Source organism: Diuraphis noxia, unplaced genomic scaffold, assembly GCF_037042655.1.
Source record: "Diuraphis noxia isolate RWA-SAM2 unplaced genomic scaffold, SU_Dnox_SAM2 contig0002, whole genome shotgun sequence".
In the NCBI taxonomy this organism is placed as follows: Eukaryota; Metazoa; Arthropoda; class Insecta; order Hemiptera; family Aphididae; genus Diuraphis; species Diuraphis noxia.
In genome coordinates this window covers 12,307,055-12,333,244 of record NW_028301712.1, presented here as the reverse complement: position 1 = coordinate 12,333,244, position 26,190 = coordinate 12,307,055, and the positions used below count along the sequence as shown (strand labels likewise).

Below are 26,190 nucleotides of genomic sequence, written 5' to 3'. Positions count from 1 at the left end.
CTCTGATCATTGGAAACATATTTTATAATTTACAGTATTAGGTGTGTAGCGTAAAAATATATACAATACGCAGTTGAATATATTTTTACATAAACCGTATATTGAAAAATGTTTTGTTTAGGTACATGGAAAAACATGTGTTATAAGAAAAACAATTTTAGTACAACTATCAATTAGATAATTACTAATAAACTAAAAAAAATACAAAATCGCTAATAAATATTCAAACAAAACATTATAATTAGAAAAAACTAACATTTTTCAGTAGTAGGTATATGTGTACTTTAAAATTTCGAAATTATATACGAGTATTGCATGATAAAATAATATTAAATACATTTAAAGTTAAAACTCATACATTTTAGTTAAATTCTAGAAATGTTACGAACTGTTCGATTTTCGAACCGAAACGAACCGAACTGGAAATTCCAAATAATCGAACCGAACCAAATATCTAATAGTTCCGTTCGATAATCGAACCAGAGAAATAAAAATAAAAGTCGATGGAGTAACGGCTAAAATTATAAATTATTATTAAATAATTAATAATTAATAGATTAATGTATATTAGTTGTTTAATGTTTGCTTGTTTTAAATATTGATGTTTTTCGCTTTTACTTATCAGTTATCATCATATTAATAATTAAACATTATAAATCTCATGCATAGTAATTATTAACTAGGTATTAAAGTATTTAAAGTATTTAAAGTATTTAAGTAAATAGTAGTAAAATCTTTATTCAATAATTCTGAGGTATGGTGGTTAAATGATAAATAAATAAATAAATAAATATTAAATAAAATAATATCCAATTTAACGTTTAATGTTCAGTTTGAGTTCGATAAAATATTTGAAGAGTTCGGTTCGGTTCGGGTTCGATTAAAAGTGTGTAGGTTCGGATCTGTTCGAGTTCGTCTTGATAATGTCAATAACTTATGGCGGCGCCGCGGAAGCAATGCGAAAGCAGATCCCGCGGCGTCGTCGGTTAAAACAGAAAAAAAAAAAAAAAAGGTTCGGATCTGTTCGAGTTCGTTAATTTAAAGAAAAGTTCCGTTCGGGTTCGGTTCGACCTTAAATATTATGGTTCGTAACATCTCTAAATTAAATTCCAATTTTATTCTGTTTCAAAAAAACAATCAGTCAAACTAAATCACATTTATTTTTGAATAAATATTATCTATTTAAAAAAAAACGGGAAAGTGGATGTCACTATGCTGTACAGTAGGTTACAAGTGGGTTACTGTAATGGATGGAATTAAATTTTAATCCAATGATGTTATAATATCATTGTATAATTAAACGATTCTGAGCGAAGACGGTTTATCTGTCTAGGATATATTATAGATCATTAAAAATTTTCAAATCTTAGATTTAAAATAATTTTTTTTTATGAATTTCTAGCTCAAAATAATTTGCAAATTTTCGTAATTTTTTCGTATGTTGTCAAAATTCAAAATTTGAACGCTTGTAAAAAAAAATTGTGCCTATATATATCTTTTATTTTTCACCTGCAATTGTAAAAATATGTTAGGAGCCTTGTATTTAATTTTCAAATCTATTGGATATAAAAGGAAAATTTTTTATGAATTTCTAGCGTAAAATAATTTGAACATTGCCGTAATTTTTACGTATTTAGTCAAAATTTGAACTTTAAATGCTTCTAAAAAAAATCGTGCTTATGTATTTTTAATATTTTTTAAATGTTATTGTTACAATGTGTTAGAAGAAGCCTTGTATTCAATTTTCAACCTTTTCTGCCAAACAAATAAATTTTTATCGAAATTAATTTAAAAAAAAACTAATAATGATCGAAAATTGCAAATGCCTATGAATAGTTCAACTTAAGTCGAAAAATTTTGAAAAATGCTTGGTGGATAGAATATACTTATATAAACATTAGGTGAAAATTTCATGTATCTATGGTTATTTGTTTTAAAGTTACACCAAAAATCAAAATCGATTTTGTCGAAAACTGATTGTGCGTATAAATTCACGTTTTTCCTTAATTTTTAGTTTGTTTATCCAAATTATTAAGAAAAATATTGGGAATTTTTTATTTTTGACCCCCAAAGTACCAACTAGATTCACTTTCTAATCGATCACGAAGTACTGAAGTCGAAAATCGAAGCACTTTTACTGCCCCAAAACGTGATGACAGACACAAAAAGAAAAAACACATCATTGGAAAATCATTAGGTACATTCCTCGCTCCGCTCAGAATCTAAAATTAAGTTTTTGGTGTAACTCAGAAGATTGATGACATTTCTACTGAATGTTTATATTTACATTTTCTAATCACCATACAATTTTCAAAGACTGTCCCGTATTGAGTTATTTTTAGCCATATAAAATTTTTGATTATTATCATTTTTTTTTAAATTAATGTCGATAAAATTTTTTTGATTGTTTAAAAACTTGAAATTATAATTCAATGTTCTTCTTAAGTTATTGTTAGTGGAAATTAAAAAAATAATTGAACGTAAATCTATAGTTATTTTTTATGAGCGTCGGAAGTTTGAATTTTGATTTAAAACATCAAAGTTTTCTATGATTACCATAAATGTGCTTATTTATTGCATACGATGCCGGATATTAAATTATACTATTTAATAGATTTTAGATGCTGAGTGGAGCGATGAATGTATTGATTTTACCATGATGTGTGTTTTTATTATTTTTTTTTTTTTTTATGTCTGTCATCACGTTTTGGGGCAATAAAAGTGCTTCGATTTTTGACTGCAGTACCTCGTTCGATCAGAAAGTGAATCTAGTTGGTACTTTTTTTTTAGGTGGGGGGGGGGGGGGTCAAAGGTAAAAAATTCTCAATATTTTTCTAAATAATCGGGATAAACAAACTAAATATTAAGGGAAAAACGGGAAATTTCACTTACCCGCCTTATTTTCTATTAATATCAATAAAATTTTATTGGCTGAGTCAAAAAGCTTCAAAATTTAATATAAAGCTTCCAACATATTGTTTCAATAGCAGTTGAAAAATATTTAAAATACATATAGGCACGATTTTATTTTATAAGCATTTAAAATTCAAATTTTGACTAAATACGTGAAAATTGGGGCAATGTTCAAATTATCTTTGATAAAAATTCCTAAGAATTTTTCTTTTTAAATCTAAAGTCAAATATTTTAATAAGTATTAATAATAAGTAATAATAATCTATAATATATACTAGACAGATAAACCGTCTCCGCTTAGAATCGTTATTCATATATACAATGATATAATAATATCATTGCATTCAAATTTAATTCCATCCATTACAGTAAACCACTTGTAACCTACTGTAGAGCAGAGCGATATCCACTTTCCCTGCTTATTTTTTTAATTCTCCTGGCGCTTTTGAAAACTTCTGGGAGTTTACCTTCATTATTTTTGATTTTGGGCTCTTGAATGCGCCAACAAGTTTCACATTATTACCAGAAAAGATACTGAAGTTGAAAATCAAAGCATTATCGACAACTTATCGTGTACAAAAGGGGCGAAAAATAAATAAAAATAAGAATAATAAGAATAAAAACATACATCATTGTAAAATCAATACATTCATCGCTTCGCTCAGAGTCTATAATTAAAATTAATGTCGAAACTCTATTGTTTTAGTAAATAGTTACGAAGTATCAAAAATTTCCTTTTGAATGACAAACCGAGAAAATTCAAAAATCGCAGTCTATGAATATCACAAAAAGAACTATAATCATATCAAATGTTTAAAAATATTGATATAAATATTTGGAGAACATTTAAGTTAAAATTCTTCATTTTCGAGGTACAAATAACAAAATAAAAAAATAAATTTTATAAAAAACTAGCTTAACGTATTTTTTTTCCGTAAAAAATAAACGGGATATTTTTACTTTTAATCTTCTGATCAGAGGGAAGGGGACGACAATTATTACTTAAAATATTTAAGTTCGTGCCTAAATCGCCCATGAAATTGATACATTGAAAGAAGAAATTTTCAAAAGGTATCTTTGTTTAAGCTATTATCTAAAATATGGGGTGAATTTTTTACGTCTTAACATCAGATAAAAACTCTTTAAATCCAGTTCAGAGTCCAAAGCATAATATCAAAACGTTTGGTCAAAAGTTATTATACGATAAGTTATTAACTTGAATAAATAACACATACCTTATACCTATATGTATTACATTTACATTTTCAATCTTAATTTGATAAAAATTATTTACATTTATATTTTACTAACCGTTAATAATCTACATTGTTCATCTCAATACATCATGGATATTGTTAGTCTTAGTATATAATAATCAATAGAAAACTAAAATCTATACAAATATACAATGAAAGTATGCAAGCAAATTTTATGACCTTCAAATATTTTTCAATAACTACTATAATTCTATCACGTTTCCACCAAAACTAACAACATTGTTAAATATTTTTCCTTTGTGTCGATACATATTATTATAATATTATATTTATAGTTTATATTGTGTATATTATAAATATTACAATGCATTATTTTTATAAGAATTAAATGGAGCATTTAATACAACAAACAAACAAATTATTTGTAAATAAAGTTTTTGTTATTAGAAGTCAACTAAATTTAAATTATATATATATATAATTATATTAAATTATACTCGGTTTTTAAGGGGTTTGATATAGGCATCTAATTTAACTGGTATTCATACTATAAAATAGTATGATCATGATGTACTACTGTATAGGTAAGTGGTGGTGATTCCATGGCACGCGAAAAATTATGATATTTATCAAATATTGCTAGTAAAAAATTCAAATAAATAAATTATACATTTAAAATTATATATTATGTAAAATTGATTATGTTACTATATTTATTATGTTCTATTTAGTGTTTACAATCTTTGAATACGTAAAAAATTGTCAAATCTTTGATTGCAAAAATTTGACAATAAACTTAAAAAAGGTTTGCCACCCCTGCCAATAGATAATAGGTACATTGTTTAACAATGTAATTCACTCTAAAATTAAAACTAGAAGCACATTGTTGAAACTGGTGAATAAAAATTTACTAAGTGTCTTTTTTAAATTAAACTAGACTTCCAAAAACAAACAGAACAACAAAAATTTGATTAAATTTTTTAAACTTTAATTTTAAGTTTGATCCACTTTTACTTAATTTTTCTTATACGCGCACATAAAATGTTTACCTACATGGCACAAAAACATTATGTGTAAAACACAGTTGTAATTGTTATTGTTTAAATTATCTTAAATTCAATCTCTATAATATAGAATTTGAACTAAAATTATAGATTACTTTTTCTACTAATGATATATAAATCGTTCATTAAAAACGACTATTTAATATCGATTATAATGATTTTATTATTATAAAATAATTGTTCACTTACTAAATTATTTCCATTTTGGCTGCTTAAATATTTTTGACTCAGTTCATAAAGCTCCAAAGCAGGCTCTACCTACAATTAATATATATTGTTGATAATAACAATACCAAATTATAATTCCCATTTATTTACCTTAACAGTTACACTTGTTTCTGATGATTTTATCATATCAATAATTTCATCTCTATTTTTATCAGAAACAGGACTACCATTTACTTCTAGTAATTTATCTCCAGGAAGAAGTCCAGTGTAATGGGTTTTATCTTGTCCTGGTTCAGCAAAAATCACTGGTTTTAAACTTTTGGCTGCGTTTTCTGACACAAGCCCACGTCTTAATGAGAATCCAAAATCACTACCAGGACCTGCTCTTCTATTAATAGTTAATATTCGAGGCTCTATCTTCACAATGGGAACATATGGGAGTTTTAAATTTTCATCAAACTCATCAGTTAAATAATCATTGCCAGAAGGACTAAGGTTAAATGGTGTAGCAAAACTGCTATTTGTTGTTGAATCTGTAAGGCTGTCAATACTTGATACTCTTGGAACATTTTCATACACAATTAATTCATTTTTTAATGTATTGGTTTGTAAAAGAAAATCTGAATCAAGATCCTGTAATGGTCCATGTTCTAAAATTGGTGGAGGTTTAAGAATACCTCTTCGAGGTGGAAGAGGAGGGGTTTGAACAGATGCATCAGTCTCGTCACGATTTAATGGAGCAAAAAAGTTGGCACTGTAATCTGCAGTTATTCCACTAGGCAACTTTTGTTTTTCTTTACGCCTTGTACGTAGTTTTAATGATTTCCTCACCTGAAAAAATTAAACAAAATAATATATAAATTTATTTTGAAACAATATTTAAATTGTTTTCTTACTTCATCCAATCTTAACAAATCATCAGAAGACATGCTGAAACTGCCTTTTTCTTTTTTTTCTTTTTCTTTGCGCATTTTTTTCATTTTTTTTCTTTGCTCTTTTTCTTCAGTTTGATTATTGGCAGAACCCTGTGACCCATATCCAGAACTACTTCCATTATTCACCACATTGTGGGAACCAGAACTTTTCTTCATAAAATTGAACATCACGATTGATAATGGTAAATTATGATCCTAAAACTGTTTTAAAACTTAAATTAATATCTTTTGATCAAAAATAAATTATTTAAGAATTATTTCGGACATTTGGCTTTTTAAGTAATAATGAACTGTAAATATGCAATAAAACACTAAGTTAATTTATAACACTATCATGAAAAGTCATATATTCACATCAAAAACAATTATATATTAAATAATAGTTAAAACTTTTGAAAAACAACATTTTAAAAATGTTTTTGAAACAACAAATAAAGGTTTTATAAGATATAATGCATGCATATGGGTGCTACCAATATTCCGGCAAACTCAGAAAATTGAACATTCCAACCAACATCAATGAAGCATTAGGACCAAGCATTGAAAAATTCGCAAATATGTTAGCTTTCCTAAGAAAACACGTCCTATACAATAACATTTAAACCTTCTGCTAATGATAAATTGATAACCATAATATTAATGTTAGTAGAAATCAATCATTATGTATTAAACAAAAACCTAATAACCTTAATTGTTGACTTTTTTAAGTTCAATAAAAAAAAAATACATGCATATTATTATTTTCTTCAAACAGCAGTTCTTACCTGTAGCTACTCTGTTATTCTAAAAAGGCATTAAACCAACATTCTAACAAGATCAGAAATGTATTTTACATGCAACTAGGCTTAGTAACCATGATTTTTGTTCTGAAAAAAAAAAACAGATGTTATATATCATGACCAGTTAGATATATTATTTTTATAATATACTTAAACATGCACAATACGTTTCTCATTTATATAGCTTCAGTATGTTAATAAATTAACAGGTACTTTATTAGCTTCTGGTTTTTGTAAATCAATACATTATTGATTACATTTTTTTTTTTTTAAGTAAATAATTCACAGTGTAATAATAATGTATCAATCATTTTAAACTCTAAATTTTCAATTTTAATAAACAAATACTCTTAAGTTTTTGTCAAATAGATACTTTAATTACATACTATTTTTAGAAACTCATTTAAAAATGTCACAATACTAATTAGAATGTATTTACTAAATACAATATTATCTTTGAATCATTTAATAAATGTAAATGTAAGTAATAGTAGCAGTATGCATTTAATAGGTAAATATTTAGACAATATGTTAAACATACCTATAAGGTAGTAAACAGTAATTTTTGTTTAATAAATCACACAAAATAATTATATATTATAATTAATTGTATGGATATTGTCATATTGATAAGATCTATTCACATTCACTAAATTAAACTAATTGATTACCATTACCTAGATGTTCACTACTTAGTTTAATAAAACTATAAATGAATTCAGAAATAAACAATTACCTACCTACCTCATTATATTATTAATTTTAAATAAATTTATTATAGTTACTACTAAGTATAATGATTAGGTATTTAAATGTTCTCAATCTGTAGCTAGGACGATTTTAAATTATTTGAATTAAAAATGTTGAATTAATCCTGAACAAATGTAAATGAATAATGATATTATAAATCACAGAAAATTAAACACTTAAAACAATAAAGGGTTATTAATGTTAACATGCTTTTAGTTTTATAATAATCAAAATGTATGAAAATACTAATAGCAAATGACACCCAGTACATTTTAATAGGTGTGTAAACAAACTCTAATTCATGTTTAACAAAAATTTATGCTATGTCATAGATAAAAAATAAAAATTTTCTTGAGTCATTAATCGTAATATAAGTGTCAAACGACGCAAAAAAAATTGTCGAGTACTAGTTGTAAGTAAATACGTAATAGGTATTTCTTAGAAAAAAGACGAGATCGCATAATATAATACATTTATATGCTATATGAGTACATATTTTTTATGTACACATACATTATCGACGAATGTACTCGATTATATGGATTAAAGCATTCGTGTGAGACAAAATTATATCAACGAATAACGTCTAGTTGGATATTACTCACTCGAACATTACTGCAGGCGGTGTAATCAAATCCTTTCGGGGACCATAAACTGAACAGGTCCTCATAAACATTATTATGACATAAATAATATAGTGTGTGTATAATACATTTATATAAACAAAACAAATGGATATAAATATTTAAACTAATTAGCGTAATGTAAACAGACAAAAATTAAATTAAAAAAAAAATATATATATAACAAAATAAACGAAAATTGCACTAAGACGAAAACAAAAACAAAACAGTCCGACCGCCCCGGACCGTGAAGCGTTATCACGTATTTGTAATATTATATGGTTACGAATAAATTACGTGCCGTGATTGCAGCGGACGGTAGTGTGTGTGTTCTGTGTAGCGAGTGTGCCGTACGCGCGCGATTGCACACGTACGTACGCGGGTCGACACTCGACTTGCCGCCCGCCCTGGAAGGAGGCTACCACCCGGCGGGGGTACTCGGCACCCGCGGACGACAACGAAAATCCATTCTCCCGCACCACCACTCGTTCGCGCGCCTTGGGGAACCGGTGCCGCCAACCTGCTGGGCGCCGGGACATTCGCGGTCACGCCGTTTGCTAGACGTATGGACGAATGGTAGTGCACTTTAAAAACACAAATTCGTTATTAAACGCGATCTAGATTCTAGCGCTCCAACAGTCCAACACTTGTAAACGCAGTTAAATGTTAAAGTGTTACGGCCGTCGAGAATTCGTTTTATTCCTTCGTCCGTATTTTACGTTAAATAATAATAGATATTACATTTTTTTTTTTTGTCTTTCCCGTCGCCATTGTGTTGCACGCGAATACGTCCATTGTACCGAAGTGAACGTCCGGTCCGTACCGCCCGATCCGTCGTTGTCATTTGGACTTGCTGCGCGCCATTAGTCTCGCGTTGTGTGTTGACGACGTAGAAAATCGTTGCATTCTAAACCCTGTGATATTTGTCTTGTACAGGTGAGATCTCGTCAAAAAATTGTATTTAATGTGTGTTTCCTGGCGTCAGATTAATTGATCCGGATTGGCTTTACCGTAGATACGTCGTGACTCGCGATGTCGACGTAGACTGTTTGTACACAGACTTTTCTTCAGTTCAGTACTGTTAGCCTACATTAACCGTTGCAATGCCAAGCATCGGAGTCAATCTTCGTGTGACCGGTTATTGTAACCAGGGCGGTAGGAAGTACATGGAAGATATGTTTTCGGTTGCGTACCAGCAGACACCCGACATGAAAGACCTGGAGTACGCCTTTTTTGGCATATTTGATGGACACGGTGGTTCGGAAGCAGCTGCATATGCCAAAGACCATTTGCTTGACACCATCATCAAAGATGATGCATTCTGGTCAAAAAACGATGATGACGTATTAAGAGCTATCCGTAATGGTTACATAAATACTCATATTGAAATGTGGAAAAACTTAGGTACATACATTTGCATGCATTTACTTATAAAGTAACAGATGAATAATGTATTTAATTGTTTAGAAAATTGGCCGAGAACTCCATCAGGTTTACCTAATACATCGGGTACCACAGCAAGCATAGCATTCATAATGAGAGGAAAAATTTATACTGGTCACGTTGGTGATAGTTGTATAGTACTTGGTTATCAAGACGAAGGTAATAATTTTAATTAATTTTTTTTACAATAGTTTTTCAAAATTATTCACACATAACTTTTCCTATTTTAGAAAACGGAGAGTGGAAAGCTAAACCGTTAACACGAGACCATAAACCAGAATCATTTGAAGAAAAAATAAGAATAGAAGAGTGTGGAGGAAAAGTTATTAATAAATCTGGTGTTCCTCGAGTAGTATGGAATAGGCCTCGCATTGGTCATAAAGGTCCTGTACGCCGATCAACTACAATTGATGAAATACCGTTCCTAGCTGTAGCTCGTGCGCTTGGCGATTTTTGGAGCTTCAATTCTGAGCATAATAAATTTGTTGTATCTCCTGAACCAGATGTTGATGTTTTTGATGTTGATCCTTCTAAACATCGTTGTTTGATATTTGGTACTGATGGCTTATGGAACGTTCTTTCAGCAGATGTAGCAATTTCAAATGTGTATGGAACAGAAAAACATAATATTGAAATGAAATCTTTAGAAGTAAGATAAACATATTATTAACAGATTTAATTTCTTTTATAACATTTTTTTTTTTCAGAAACAAGATTGGTTAAATCCGTCAAAAAATCTTGTCGACAAAGCAATATTACAATGGAATAAGGTGAGATTGAGGGCTGATAATACCACAGTTATTACATTAATGTTAGATCCACCTGGTCCACCTGCTCCACAAGTACTGTTAAAGCATAAAATGCAGACTGGTAATATGAAATGTGAAGATAAAAATAGCTGCAAATGTGTTGATGGAGATCCACAAGTTCAAAGATTTGGTAGAGGTTCAAGTGGCGGATATGCCATATTTACTAGATATCCTACAGATCATCATCTAAGAGCATCTAGTGCTCTTGCCAGCACTTCAAATCCGTAAGTGACTTGGTGTTACTTTAATACTTTTTCATGTTTAATGTTTTTATTTTTTATTTTTGTATAGATATCCTAATAATCCTATAGAATCAGCACCTTTAAAAACAAATAAAATACTCAGAACATCTGCAAAAATTAATAATAATCATAATAATAACAACAATAGTGCTAGTAAAAAAGATAGTCAACCAGCAGAAAAGAGGTGTACTCGGACAAGTAGTGGAAGAATTGTCAAAAAACAAAAATTAAACGAAAAGTCTACAATTAATGATGAGGCTTCAAAATTTGGAAATAGCGATTCTGAAAATGAGCAAATGCCACGTGAACCTTGGCTATTGTCTCCAACTAAATCAATTAAACCTGAAGAAACTAAAGTGGGTGTAGTATTAAGAAGTTCTGGAAAAATCCAGAAGGTATGGAAATGTAATGACTCCAAAGAAGATTCCACTCCAACTAAGATTACAACAATATCAAAAATTAAGACACCTTTGACAGAACCAATGACTAGAATATTAAGGTCACACAAAAAAAAAGATAGTAGAAGATTCAAAAAAGTTGCATCTAGATCATCTTGGTCAGCAGGCATGGTAACTCGTAGTCATAGGAGAAGTGTTAAGTATTAATTATTTATTTTTTCCCTATGTTAACTTTACCACATTTTTTTCAACTACAAATACCATTTTATGTTTAAATTTTTTAGTATTGTTTTTATTGTATGTTTGTCATATTTTTGCTTATAACACAGAAATAATTATTGTGTTTTCCCTTTTCTTATTTGTTTTACCTAACAGAAATATTTTAATTTTTTTCAAATTCGAACGGATATAATCTTTTATGTTTTTTTTTTTTCAACTAATTTAAAGCTTTTTAACTAATTACATTTTGTAATTATTTATTCAACTCATTAGTTATGCTATTGATTAATTGTACATTTTATAAAACCAATAATTTTATTATATTTTTTTCCTTTTAGAAAAATTGTTAAATGAAAATATTTTAAAATTTAATTAATAGTTATGTATAAAACAACTTTATTTTTTTAATTGTAAACATTGTGTTATAAACATATTTACATTATAATTGTTTACTGGATGTGAAATGTAAATGTTTGTTGAACCTATTAAGATTAAAATATTAAATCATACATATTTATATTAAAATTAACAATTTTTTTTCTAAAAACTCAATTCCTATATGACATTGAGTAACCATCGATTCACTTTTTTTACAACCTGTAGTGTGATGGTGTATGATTGGAACATCCTGAATATTGGGGTAGAATGGTACTTTTGAATGAATTTAGGGCAGAATCAGTGTTAATAGAAGTAATGATAACAACAATCTTAACATATACTTATTATTAAGATTATACTTAACATATAATGGACACTCAGTTGCTTAAATTTCGTCCGTTAAGGTAGTTTTATTGTATATTGTATTCTATAAATGGATTTTTGGATATGTCGCTATTGTGCATGTGTGGTGTGTATCATGGGACTCAGAATATCGTCAATATGTGTAAGCTTCTACTCTCATAGAATAAGTGAAACCTACTAGCTAAATTCTAAAACTGGTTGTCCCATCTGTATACAGTTATTATATTATCTGAAATCATGGCTTTGTCTTTGGTAGTTTGGTGCCAGAATGATTGTACTATTGTAGTATAATTATTGTACAAGTAATATTGATAATATGGCTTATTTAAATGATAACGTATGCCACGCCCCTCTGGCATCTGCATTCAAGGCCACAAGTCACCAGAATCGGATAAACTATACGGCCGTTTCGCCGTTTACATTCAATTTCACCAAATGTGACACTCGACGCAAACGCATCTGGTGATTTTTTTTCAGATGGAGTTAAAATATATTGTCAAGGAAAGCGCGGTAAATTTAAATACAAGTTATCAACAATACTGCTTGTTATAAGGCATAGGACTATAAAAAAAAAAATAGTAGCTTTTGCATATTTGTTTTGCACAGTAACAAAAATAGCAGTGTACGAAACAAAATATGTTAGTACACACTACACAGTTAGTTTTGAAATTTCATTTTGCATTTAAATGCATATTTTGGGTCATTTTTTTAGGACATATTTAACTTAATTTAATTTTTAGATTTTTCCATACTGACAGTTTTATTTCAACAAATACAGTCTTGTTTTTAAAAAAATTATTTATTTTTAACTTTTGTTTGCCAGCACTCGCTTTTTCTAAAAGCATCTACAGAGGAAAATTATTTAAACTAAACTATTATTATTTTTTTTTTTTTGTGTGTGCCAGAAGAAAAAATATAAAATTAAGTAAAATATATTTTGTTTATTTGGCTATGGTGCAAAAAATATTTGAATTATGTGATTGTATTGTTTAGACTGTTTTACATGCTGTTTATTTTATTAACAATTTTAAATAAATTCACTAAAAAAAATTTAAGTGCATAAGTGCCTGCATATTTAGAGCTACAAGTCTTCTTTCTTACTGCTTATTTAGTATCACACAATTGTTATTTATTTTGCAAATTCAAATACAATTATTGTGAAATCTTGTATTAAATATAACAAAACATTGAACAAATAATATTTTTTTTTCTTAAATAATGCACTACACGTCATCGTTCTCTTCGCTATTTTATATTCTATGACTCTATCTAGGTATATTAATGGATGTGGATCGACTGAATCGTTATTTTTACAAAAATTAACTTATGTACGTAAAAATTGTACTCACATAATATATCAACATTGGGTATTTTGTTGTACTTGAATTTAAGATTATTCAAAATGCCTCATATAGAGATGGAGGTAACCACAGATAGATCACAGGATAAACGAAATACCTAGTATCCAAGAGTAGAACCATTTTACTCAATTTTTCGATAGGTAATATTCCAGATATCCAGATACTCGACTAAATATTTTTATGAAGTAGGGTAATCACTTTTAGTGTAAAGTTTGTCATAAAAATGAATGATACTTCTTACAAAATACTTTTTTTATATTTCTGTATAATACACAAGCCCGTGATTAAGGGGGGGGCATGGCCATGGGTTCACAACTATTAATAATAGGAGCTTAGCAGTTACTGGGTAGCAGATTTTCTATAATATTTAGAATATTTAGATAATGCCCATATGCGTAAATTGGGGGGGGGGGCTTTGGGGAGCTTAGCCCCCTTTAAAAAATATAGCCTTGTTATAAATTTCTAATGTTATAAATTATAAATTATAATCTTAGCGTTAGCCCCCCCCCCCCTTCTAGCAAGCCAAATTTACGCCTATGATAATGCCATAATGGACATTATAATATTATTTCTCTTTGACCCAGGTCAAGATTGTCTAATTAGGACTTGGTGATACCATTTACCCATCAGGACGTATTTAGGACAGGACAGGTGCACAAGACACAACTAAAGATAGTATTATCTAAAGCCATGATATCCATAATCAATGCTACAGCCAGCAGCTGCAGCTGACTGCTGCTATAGTTGCTACCCACACGGCCACACCACAGGGCCACAGCTGCTTGTTATAGATAGCGTATTTAATCGTACTACTACAAAAACTAATGCTATGGCCTATAATCAATGGTGCTATCACCTCTAGTTAATACCAGCTACTCGGTCTCGGTGTTATGTACTATGTACATGTTTTTGCTTTGATTATCCGTGGTTAAGTACTAAATAGTTATTTAGTTTATAGTTATTAGTTTAAAAATTCATTATGGGCCGAATGCCTAGTCAATTTTTTATCTAAAAATTTTATGTTCTTAAATTCTTTATTTATCATTAATCAGTTATTTATTTATATTTATTATAATCTATTTTTAAATCTCTAGTCACTACATTTTATTTATGTGCCTTAATTTATCAAGATGGAACACATAAAAACTCCAAAAGTAATTTATATAATTCCTAGTCACGTCCTTTTAATTATAAAATATAAATATTGAAAATATATTTAATAAATAAGAGTTGGGTATTTTGTTGGGTGCTTGTGGCTGAGGTTAACACATTATGCATGTGTGCTGGATACCTAGAATCCTTCTTAAATTATCCTAATCTACACAATCCCTAACCTACCCACCTGTAGTGTTTAATTATTCTACCTGGAGAGGTTATGGCAAGTGGTTTGTATTCTGTAGTTACTATAGTAGATCTAACCCAGGTTGTTGTGCATGCTTTTGTAGGACACGCAGTGAGTTGTGTGTATAAATCTGTAACACATGCAGTTGTATGGCCGAAAAAGACAGGTTCGTGTCACCGGCTGGCTTCCGTCTATATCGTTTGTCATCGGCTCCCGGATCGTACTCTCTGTTCTGCCGCTTGAGGTCGTGGCTACAGCGTGAAGCTGCCATGGCCAAAGTGGCCAGGCAACAGCAACAGGACGGTTCGGTCATTAAAAAGGTACAACGTGTTATTCATTTAAAAAAGAATGCCGATTAATAATTAAAGTTACTATAATAATTTTTAAAAAATTCTACTGTATTTCATATACATTATGATGACTTTAAGACCATTATTTTTTTAAACAAAACATTCATTAGATTAGTTTTTAAATTGTTAACAACAGAATATAAATAAATAATTTTTAAAACCCATTATTGCAAAAGTTTACCTTAAAATTTGCATGACTTGCATATGTCATATATGCATGAAATAATAATCCCTTATCCACTTATTGTGTATTCACATATATATTTTAAAAACAATTTGTCATTAGTTTTATTTTCAGCAATATTACATTTAGGTGCTGTTTTAATTATTTATTTTGTTGGGCCTAATTCTCTTGTAGTTTAGAATATTAATTTGACTAATTTCTAATGAATACAATTATCAGAATAATTATATACCTACCTATAACCTAACTAAAGCAAAAGTTTTACATAAACTATTATCTAAATATCTAATACATACTTACTAGATAGAATTCTATAATGACTTAAATGATTGATCATAATTTCAATATTAAGTAAGATGGAGAACTTATTAAGAATTTTGAACAATTTGTTGATTACGATAGTATGAGTGATCCAAAACAACAATTTTAGACCAAAATATGAGTTGAGATGATACTTAAGATAAAATAACAATTATTATTTTACTCTGAGATGAGGAAAAGTGAATCGGATGTCCTACACTTGGTCCCTGATTTTTGTTGTGCTTATTTTTTTAAGTAATACTTACTTAATATATATTAGAATAAACAGAATGTATTTATTAACACCAATGACATTTATTAAGCACTAAAACCACCTATATAATGTAAATATATATATGCTATAAAGTACAAAACATAATCAATATCATAACAATTTATATTATTAAACAATCTATTCACATTAACATAAGTTGAGTTATGAAAAAAAAATGTATATATTTAACAGCTTATTTAAATTTAATGAGACCATGTGATTAATTATTCCTGGTTTAATAAATTGTTAAAACTTAAGAAACTATTATATATGTGATTTCTTAACTAAAAATTAATTTGTTATACATAAATTTGAAAATTGTTTAGGTATAAGAAAATGATATATTTGAAAACTTTATCAACATATTTAAGTATACTTACTCTATTGAAAGAAATATTTTAAATTGTTAAAAACAAACCTTACTTTCTAATTTCATAACAATAAAAAAATAACAAAATTCATATTGTAAACATTACCAAAAATGTCTTCAATTATTCCAACATCCTCAGAAAAAATTTAACTTGATTCATTCAATTCAAAATATCGAGAGTAAAAATGTAGTTACAACCTACTTATTGATTAGTTCTTAAAAATTAACCATTAATTGTTTTATCAATGAGAGAAGGAGCTCCTCTGTTCACTAAAGGCTAGTTCGCTATTATATCATATTATATTTTAAGCTTAATACACATTAGGATTGTTTTGTAGTTTGCTAGAAATGTTATTAAATTACCTATGTTTGTAATATTAGGATTTCACACACTAATAAATAATTTAGCTATTCTAAATAAAATTGTTCTCAATTATCATTATGATGCTATAAAAAATATTGCATACTAACTAAAAAATATAGTTAATAGTAGTCATCATTTTAATTTTTAAGATAAAACATAATATGCTTTTTAAAAATATAAAATGCATGATGTAAAATTTGAAATTAGAAAAAATCATGTGTTTACAATAACTTTGTGTAGGTATTTATAAAGATCTAATGTGGTTTACTTTGAAATATTCAAGATGATATTTTGCTTTGTGACTAATAACATAATCATTTTTAGCTTACGTATTGACATTTTTTAAAATATATGAGAAAAATTATTGTTTTACAATTATTTTGAACTATCACATATTTCTTCTGAACAAATTTCCGACTATGGTCAAGTAATAACAATATTAGTCAACGAGTCAACCACGACATTAGAATTCTCTTCTTGTATTTAGTATTATTTGGTTTTACAATAAACTATCGTATTCTTCACCTCAAATCTACTGTTCATCGAGCATGAGGTGTGCCATAAGCAATAGTATAAAGAAACCATAAACAAATTATTGCCCATTGGCAATCGGGTGAAGATATTTCTGCAGATCAACTTTTAACATTGGAATACTAGAAAGTTTGTGATAAAATGATGACTCAAATGAAATGGAGGTTTGAAAAATTTTCAAATATTGCTGATGATTTTTAATTCCTTGTTGGTCATTCATTGAAGATCGAAGATATTGGCCCAGAAATATTTAACGAAATAGAATTTTTTGGTATCAAGTAAAATAAATTCTACTAGAGTTACAAAACGGAACTGCTTTAAATATTTTAAATGCAATAAAAAAATATGAACTTGATTCAACTTGTCCATACTTAATGATTGTATGCAGATTGTTTCTTACCATGCCTGTTACTGTCACTTCCATGGAACGCTCTTTTAATAAATTGAAATTAACTAAGACATATTTACGATCAACCGTGTAATAATTAACCAATTCAGCAGCAATGTTGTCAATTGAGAATGAAATAAAAAAAAAAAACAATGATTTTGAAGACGTCATTGAAGACTTTACTTCAAAACAGTCCAGGAAAATTAAGTTTTAACTAAGTAACTATATAATGATTTGAAAATATAATATAATATTTATATAATTTGTTGACTATCATAAAAAATATGTTATATGTTATATAAAAATTATATTACATAGTATGATAAATTTGTGATTTGTATTAATTTTTTAATTATTTTATTTAATAAATACTATTGTAATTAGCTTTAGTTTTTTGTCAAAAAATTTGTTGTACAAAAAAAAATTTCAATTAAATAAGTATAAAATGCATAGTCATAAATAAAATAGGAGGGCGAATATTTTTAATTTTTTCTTGGGCGCCAATTTTAATGACACGGCTCTGACTAAATGTATAAATTCAAATTAACTTAAATTGATGTTATACATAGGCCATAGCTACTCTTCATAAAAAAAGCCTAAGTAGCTCACAATTTAAAATGCAATTTATTTGTGATTTTATTTAAGTTACATAAAGTTAATTATATTTTAAAATGTATACTTATCTTAATTTCAGATTGAAAATGTACGAATGTTGGACCGATATAATTCCAAAAAAACGTCTTCTGGTACATTATATTTAACAGCTACTCATTTAATATTTTTTGATACTGAAAATAATAAAGAATCTTGGGTGCTATTAATGCATATAGGCAATGTCGAAAAATTGCCTATTACAACTACTGGTTGTCCAATTCTAATAAGATGCAAAACATTCCTATCAGTCACATTTGTCATACCAAAAGAAAGAGATTCTCACAATATATTCACGTCACTGCTTGTTCTCTGCCAACCTGGTTTGTATTAGTTTGTTATTTAATTTGTAAATATACATTTATCTAAAGATAATACAATGTTAATGTAAATTTTCAGCAAAAATCGAAGATGTTTACTGTTTTTTATATAAGTCAAATTCTGATAAGATATCAAAAAGTGCTGGTTGGGATAGTTTTAATCTAGAAAAAGAATACCAAAGAATGAATGTACCAAATGAATCTTGGAGTCTTACTACATTAAATCAAGACTATCAGGTTGATATTTTTAATTGGTTATATTTTTATAATCATAATATGTATAATATGACATGAATATAAATCCATACAATTAATTATTAATCTATTAATTAATACATTATTGCAGTTGTGTGATACTTACCCAAAGTTCCTTTTTGTTCCATCGTCTGTGAGTACATCCATTTTAGTGGGCAGTTCTAAATTTCGTAGCAAGGAACGGTTACCAGTACTTACATACTTACACAGAAACAAGGTATTATTATAAATATTGTTTGGTTCTTGAAGTATACATTTTTCAATTTTAGGCATCTATTTGCCGTTGTGCTCAACCATTATCTGGATTTAATGCCAGATGTATGGAAGATGAGCAACTTCTCACATGTATACTATACACAAATCCAGGTAGCGAATATATGCATGTTGTTGATACCAGACCAAAGGTAATTTTCTTCTCAAAATAATAAACAAGACTTATTATTCAATATTATTATGTGTATATTTTTAGATAAATGCCATGGCAAATCGAGCAACGGGGAAAGGTTATGAAAATGAAAACTTTTATGATAGCATAAAATTTAATTTCTTAGGTATAGAAAATATTCATGTAATGAGAAATAGCTTGTCTAAAGTTGTAGATTGTGAGTAATATTGTTATACAAATTATAAGTTATAAATAATACTTACTTATCTTTTTGGTTTGATTCAAATATTAATATTTCTTACTAGTATGTGAACAACGAAATCTATCTATGTCACAATTTATCGGAGGATTAGACAGTAGTGGTTGGTTACGACATATAAAAACTATTCTTGATACATCAGCTTTTATATGCCAAGCAGTTAATAGTGGAAAGTCTGTTGTTGTCCATTGTTCAGATGGATGGGATCGAACAGCTCAAGTATGTTCATTGGCTTCTCTAATGTTAGACCCATATTATCGCACACTTCAAGGATTCCAGGTATAATTAAATATTTTACTGAAAAGATGAAATTATATTCTGATTTTTAATTTTATTAAATACTAGGCGCTTATTGAAAAAGATTGGTTAGCGTTTGGTCACAAATTTAGTGATCGGTGTGGCCATATAGCTGGTGACTCTAAAGAAATATCCCCAGTATTTACACAATTTATTGAAGCAACATGGCAACTCACAATGATTCAACCTACTTCATTTGAATTCAACGAACGATTTTTATTAATTTTACATGACCATGTAACATCCTGTCAGTATGGGACTTTTATTGGAAATTGTGAAAAAGAACGTGTTGATCTCAAGTAATTATATTACTCTTATTTGATAAAATTAGTTTAATAATTTAAATTCTAATATTTATTTTTAAAATAATTATTTAGACTCAAGGATCGTACATTTTCTTTTTGGGGTTATGTTGAAGAACATAAAAAAGAATTTTTAAATCCTCTTTATAGTGCTCAAACAGAAACCATGATCCCTGATTTATCACCTCAAAATATAAGATTTTGGCGAGGAATGTATTGCCGTTTTGAAAATGGAGTCCATCCACGTGAGCATGTATATGATATTTTACTTGCGACTAGTGAACAAACAAAATCTATTGATGATCACGTAAAATTCCTACAAAAAAGATTATCATATTTTAAACGTAAAATAACTGATGGTGCAGACATGGTCAGAAACAGTCTGTTCTCTAAAGAAATATGTATAGAGCCCATGAGCTACAATAGAGAAGACAATATTATACAATCTATGAATGATGCGTTTGATGATTTGACTGTTATGGAGCCAAAACTGGATGAAGCCCATAAGGTGGCTATTGAATGGAAGAGTTTACGAGAAGCCGTTTCTTGTGAATGTTCTACTGATTCTTCTACAAAAAAAGTAATACATTATTGTTGTAATTTAATTGATTTAACTACTTTTAAATGTATATTATTAGTTAACAAAAAATAACAATGTGGATATTATCATTAGCACATAAATAGCGTGTCAAAATTATGATCACAAATTAATCAACATAATGATAATATTGATACACTATTTATAGGTTTGTTATTAACATTTAAAACACCTAGCTTTTAGAACTCAATACACAATTAGGAAACAGGTTCTAAGATAAGACTGTCTTATGTGTTGTAGTGTTCCTGCTAGATTAATATTTGAAAACATAATAATTTTATTTATTTATTACATAATGGCTCCCTACACATAAGCATACTAGTGGTAGGAGTATAACTGACGTGACCATACGTCCCACTTTCGAGCTAAGTGTCCTGATATCCCCAAAGAACCTAAAAATGTCACACTTTAAGAAAAGACACTTTCTTATAAGATACCTAACCAATTGAATTCATCTAAAAATTAAGTTATAAGTATGCAACGGGCCCAATGTTATTCAACTTGTTTATGTTACAATGATAGGCTTTTTTTTTTCTCTGGAAATTTATTTTTCTAATAATTTCACAGCACAAATTATACACTTTTTAATTACATTTTAATATAAATTACAGTATTTTAATATTTATATTTAAATTTTATTTTTAGTATCATTGTTGGAAATGTGGAAATGTGTTTTGTACTCGTTGTATAGATATGAATGTTTCATTACCTGGACACCTTAGTCAAGACCCTGTGCCTGTATGTCATGGATGTCGTAAAATTGTTTCAAGGTCATCAACAGAATCTTCTTAAGTTCGTTCTGTTATTATTAAACTAATTATTATTTAATTTTACTGACATTTAGACCAGTTACAAAATGTATACTTAAATCTGTAAATATAAGTACCTATTCCAGTTATAAATTGTTTATGTTACGAACATAGCCTAAATTATCTTATAAGTCTCAAAATTTTTAATTGTACCTAATTTTTCTTTTTTATAAAAAATAAAATCGATCGCGCAATACTGAATATATCACACCAAATAATATATATTATTTAAATAAATGGTATGTTAGCTTTAATTATATTCTAAGCAAATTGAGAAAAATATTGGCACAAATTGAGTAATAGTTTATATTATAAATTAAAAGTTATTTTGTTTTAATCATACTATTTAACAAACTTAAAATAATTTTTATTTTGTATTTAAATTACATTTATATTATGCAAGATCAACAATATTCTAATTTAAAAAATAAACATTAAATATATTTATATTTACTACCATTCATACATAAATATAAAACAATACTGAATTACTGAAGAATAATATTTTAATTGAGTTTTATACCTAATTTCAGTTTATGATATTTCATAAAATAAGAACATAAAACTATATCGATTTAAAATTTGAATAAATCAGTTCTGTGTAATTACACATTATAATTTAAAATTTAAAATTAACAAAACATTTTTAAGCTACATGTTAGATTAAAATTAAAATGACTAATTTATTTTAAAATGTAGTTGTTTATACCTGGTACAATTGAATAGTAGATCATTTTAATTAAATTTGTTTACATTTATATTAACCATGAATAATGTAGAAATAATAAATACTGAAATAATTAAAATTTTACATACACTATTGAGTATGTTACATATAATAGATAAAGTGCCTTTTAATTTTTTTAATTTGGATCAAACCTATACAATTAAAAAGTGATATATTATGAATATACCTACCAATGATGAACCTTTAGTTTTTAGATAAAAATTTAAGTTTTAATAATGTCATTCTATTTCCTATATCATATTACTATATAATATATACATATATTATGTATTAGTGTATTACATTATTATAACCTAATATATTGTTTCCAGAACAATTATAAAAGTTTTATTTGATGTTTATACTAAGCAATGCCTTTAACATTTATTTTATGTACACAACTAAATAAGAAATTCATCTGTGTGTATATTCTTTTAAAAGTAAAACAGAAACATTTTTTAAAAAGCCGAAATATATTATTGAAAACCAAAATATTGATTTCATTTTTTAAATCCTTGCAAAACTTCCCTGTTGTTGTAATACGTATGTCTAATCAGTAATTTATGTATTTACACTATTTACAGTTTAAGTAAATTTTTTGTTCTCGTAGACTTGGATCTAGTACTCATTTCAACATTTGAGTTTCAGATTAAAAGAAATTAACGTTTTCCAATAGATTAGGTGGCAGGGGCATCAATCAGCCTCAACTTTAAGTTGCCCAATTACAAAATATTTTCGAATTACCTACATACCCTAAATTATTACTGCAATATAAAAATAATCCGTATTAAATAAGAAATGATTGAGTAATAATTTATCGCAATAGAAAAAGGAGAACTTACAAAGTTGCAATTTCACACACTTTGTCTTCGTATTTCTCAAATAATAGTTAAGAACAACAACAGCAAAGTGTGCTGTCGTTTTTGTGTGGAACCTTACCTAATATGTGAAAGCTATAATACTCATTAGCAATGCTTAGATCAGTTAGATCATACTGAACATAGCATAATAATGATATAATCTCATTAGTTATATTTTTGAGTTTTGATACATTTTTATAATAGCCTACAGGTTATATAGATAGAAAATCAAGAGAGTTGAAAGAAAGGTAGTTTTTTGATTTTGAAAATATATTTCTTTGAACATAAGAAATATGTTAATGATATAAATTAACGAATATTTCATCATTTTTGTGCGTAAAGTAGCTTATTAAAAGGGTGCTAAATGTCTCATATATTATTGTCTCAATCTTAAATGTGTTAAATATATCAAAAAATATTTTGCTTGGTAAAGAACCGAACGACGAGAAAACTACAATCATAACTAAGAAACGAAAAAAGTTATTCAAGTTTGAAAAATTCAAAAAAAATGGATTTTTGTTATTGTGATATCGAAAAAATAAAAAACAACGTTGCACAGTATAAATGTTTTTTTCTTTATAGTGCATGTGTGAAAATTTCGTTTCTTAGTTATGATAACTGTAACGCCTTCTTAGTTCTTAGTTCATTCTCGTAATACTCATTAGTTTATGTTAATATGTAGTTTAAAATTTGTAAGACAGAGACAATACATTTGGATTTAACGTCCTCTTAATGGAATACAAGGTTCCTCATAAGTTATTCTTGTAACAATTAAAATATACCTATGTAAAATAACTCATTCTGAACGTAGCGATGTACCTAGGTATCTAGGTATCGTTTTTACAATGTTTTTTCGTCTGTCATCAACTTTTGGGTTGAATATGCTTCGATTGACCATTTCAGCATCTTTTCTGACAGGAAAGTAAATCTAATTGGTGCGTTTGTGAGGATGAAATTGAAATTTCCCAGTAGTTATCGAAAGTTTAAGGAAAACAAAAAAAGGTCAACATATGGGTAATATACTGCGGCTCTGTTGTATAGTATTTTCGAGTAGGTTTATGTCATATTGTAAAATATTAAATACCTAATATGTATTATATTATTTGAATTCAATGATAAATTATTGCATACGAAAAACGAATCGAGAAGAGACTATTTGTGTTATCCTAGCATTCCTAGAATACTTGTATAAATAATCAAATTTAATGATTAAAAAAAAAATAATAAAAAAGAAAAGCATATTTTTCTGGTGAACTTTTTTACATAGAGGTGGTAGAAAAGTTGAAAATCTTCTGTTTAAAATTTTAATGTTAGTTATAAAAAGGAAAACTTTATGAACTTCTAACTGAAAATAATTTTTAAAAAAAGAAACATTTCTCATGGCTTTAAATAGCTAGAAAAAAAATTAAAACAGAAAATTTTACAATATATTATATGGAAAATGTTACTATGAATATTTGTTGAATATTTTAAATTCACAATAAATAACGTTACCGTCATTTTTTTTTTTTTTAAAGTAGAATAAAATTATTAAAAATAATTATTATAGTAGAAAAACTATTACGAGAAATCATCCATTAAATTTCTAATGTTAGTAATGAAAATCAAAACTTTTATGAATTTCTAATTGAAAAATACTTTGCGAATTTTGTCAAAATTTAAATTTAAATACTAATAAAAAAGATCATCTATTATAACTTTTTGATAGGTAGGTACATAAAAACTAAATGCTAATGCGTAGAGTAATGCGAGTACCTACCTATACATAACAGTACAAATTGGCACAATGGTGTCCAGAAAAATTATAAATATCGGTCCACTATTTTGCTTATCTAAACTAAAAGGTATCCCTACCAGGTACCTATTTTCTTATATAGTTATAAGTTATAACTATATATTAAAAGTAATTATTTATTAGTTGAAAATTCGATTATTATGTTCCTAAAAATTCTAAAAACTATTTTTCTTTGGACATTTTAATTAAGTGCCTTACCTATTTATATTGATATTGAGTTGTTCAATTAAGTAAAAAACCCTTAATAGTTAATACCTATTAATAAAAAAAAATATAAAATAAAAAAGTTAAAATTTATTGCGATAGGTAGGTATATATTTGTATAATTGTATTATGAATGTAGAACTTACATGGATTACCTATAGTGTATATATCCAAGCTTCCAAGCATGATCACTTCCGAATTTTCCCTTAATTAATAAATTTATTAAAATTCTCCAGATTTAAAGCAGGTACCTAATTTTTATAAGAATTTTTGTGTAGCATTATTGAACGAGTATCTTTATTGATTCTTGAGGCAATACAAATCTTTTTTAAAATCAACGATTTTCCAATAAATTGTTTAGATTGCATAAGCTGAAAAAATAAAAGCTGCAGCATAGTTTAATAATTGTTGTCATTACATCAAGGAATAGTTGTATTTTTCAAATTAAAGTTTTTTTTTCTAATTTTTGATGAAGTTGAGATGATTTTAAACTGTGTTAAATACCTTGGTAAGCAGAAATCACCATCTACCCTAACTGCGCTGATTTTCATGATAAAAGTACCAGCCATACGCGTGTCCACGGGCGGTGCAGGGTATGCACCTGCACCCTCTGCAATTTCAAGAGGCACAATGAATTATTAAGAAAATTATTCAAAAAAGGGGGCTAGGGCCCATTAGCCCCTTGCAGGGTACGCACCAGGTTGCGTCCACTATCTGCGTCAAAGGTCTAGCACGCCTATTATGATGGGTACCAGCTACATAAAAGTTATAAGAGGTTCTTCACTTTTTTAAATTTCGACTTGCAAATACCTATATCGACGCTCTTAAATTCATCAGGTGAGTGTATATTTTTTGTTTAAAGCATCAACCCCTTGTCATTCCTATATAGATCAATCCATGTATTATTGCATTTTATGAGTGTTTAAAATATAAAATATAAGTACTGCCCGTCGGCGTCTTTG

At 27.8% G+C, this 26,190-nt stretch overlaps 3 protein-coding genes across 12 annotated transcripts in view; 2 read left to right on the top strand and 1 right to left on the bottom strand.

Annotated features, from left to right (window-relative positions):
• Positions 1 to 8,770, bottom strand: part of Mhcl (Myosin heavy chain-like) — a 43,195-nt gene extending 34,425 nt beyond the window's left edge. For 2 of the 3 annotated variants that reach the window (XR_001506230.2, XM_015518421.2), the window contains exons 1-5: positions 8,433 to 8,770; positions 7,063 to 7,164; positions 6,260 to 6,499; positions 5,514 to 6,194; positions 5,385 to 5,453 (exon numbers count right to left, since the gene is read on the bottom strand). Coding sequence is in view for 2 of the 3 variants with exons in the window: in XM_015518421.2 (XP_015373907.2) it covers positions 5,385 to 5,453; positions 5,514 to 6,194; positions 6,260 to 6,466 (957 nt within the window). In the remaining variant the exon portion in view is untranslated. The remainder of the gene's footprint in view (positions 1 to 5,384; positions 5,454 to 5,513; positions 6,195 to 6,259; positions 6,500 to 7,062; positions 7,165 to 8,432) is intronic. The other variant, XM_089220027.1, reaches the window with a different exon arrangement.
• A 297-nt stretch (positions 8,771 to 9,067) lies between these two features.
• On the top strand, positions 9,068 to 12,031 carry Pp2C1 (protein phosphatase 2C). The gene is made up of 6 exons (XM_015518298.2): positions 9,068 to 9,386; positions 9,466 to 9,854; positions 9,918 to 10,052; positions 10,124 to 10,542; positions 10,601 to 10,926; positions 10,994 to 12,031. Exons 2-6 carry the CDS (start codon positions 9,554 to 9,556, stop codon positions 11,547 to 11,549), a joined length of 1,737 nt encoding a protein of 578 aa, XP_015373784.2. The 5' UTR covers positions 9,068 to 9,386; positions 9,466 to 9,553; the 3' UTR covers positions 11,550 to 12,031.
• Positions 12,032 to 14,535: 2,504 nt separating this feature from the next.
• On the top strand, positions 14,536 to 22,861 carry Mtmr6 (Myotubularin related protein 6). 8 transcript variants are annotated; one of them, XM_015518638.2, is made up of 12 exons: positions 14,536 to 14,817; positions 15,109 to 15,325; positions 18,461 to 18,512; positions 18,597 to 18,740; positions 18,817 to 18,974; positions 19,084 to 19,209; positions 19,262 to 19,396; positions 19,462 to 19,594; positions 19,683 to 19,915; positions 19,982 to 20,232; positions 20,311 to 20,815; positions 21,479 to 22,861. In XM_015518638.2, exons 2-12 carry the CDS (start codon positions 15,155 to 15,157, stop codon positions 21,623 to 21,625), a joined length of 2,055 nt encoding a protein of 684 aa, XP_015374124.1. In that variant the 5' UTR covers positions 14,536 to 14,817; positions 15,109 to 15,154; the 3' UTR covers positions 21,626 to 22,861. The 8 variants fall into 8 exon arrangements, with proteins under 8 accessions (XP_015374124.1, XP_015374103.1, XP_015374156.1 ...); XM_015518617.2 differs by having other exon boundaries at positions 18,461 to 18,740; XM_015518670.2 differs by lacking the exon at positions 15,109 to 15,325 and having other exon boundaries at positions 14,538 to 14,817.
• The last annotated feature ends 3,329 nt before the right edge of the window (positions 22,862 to 26,190 follow it).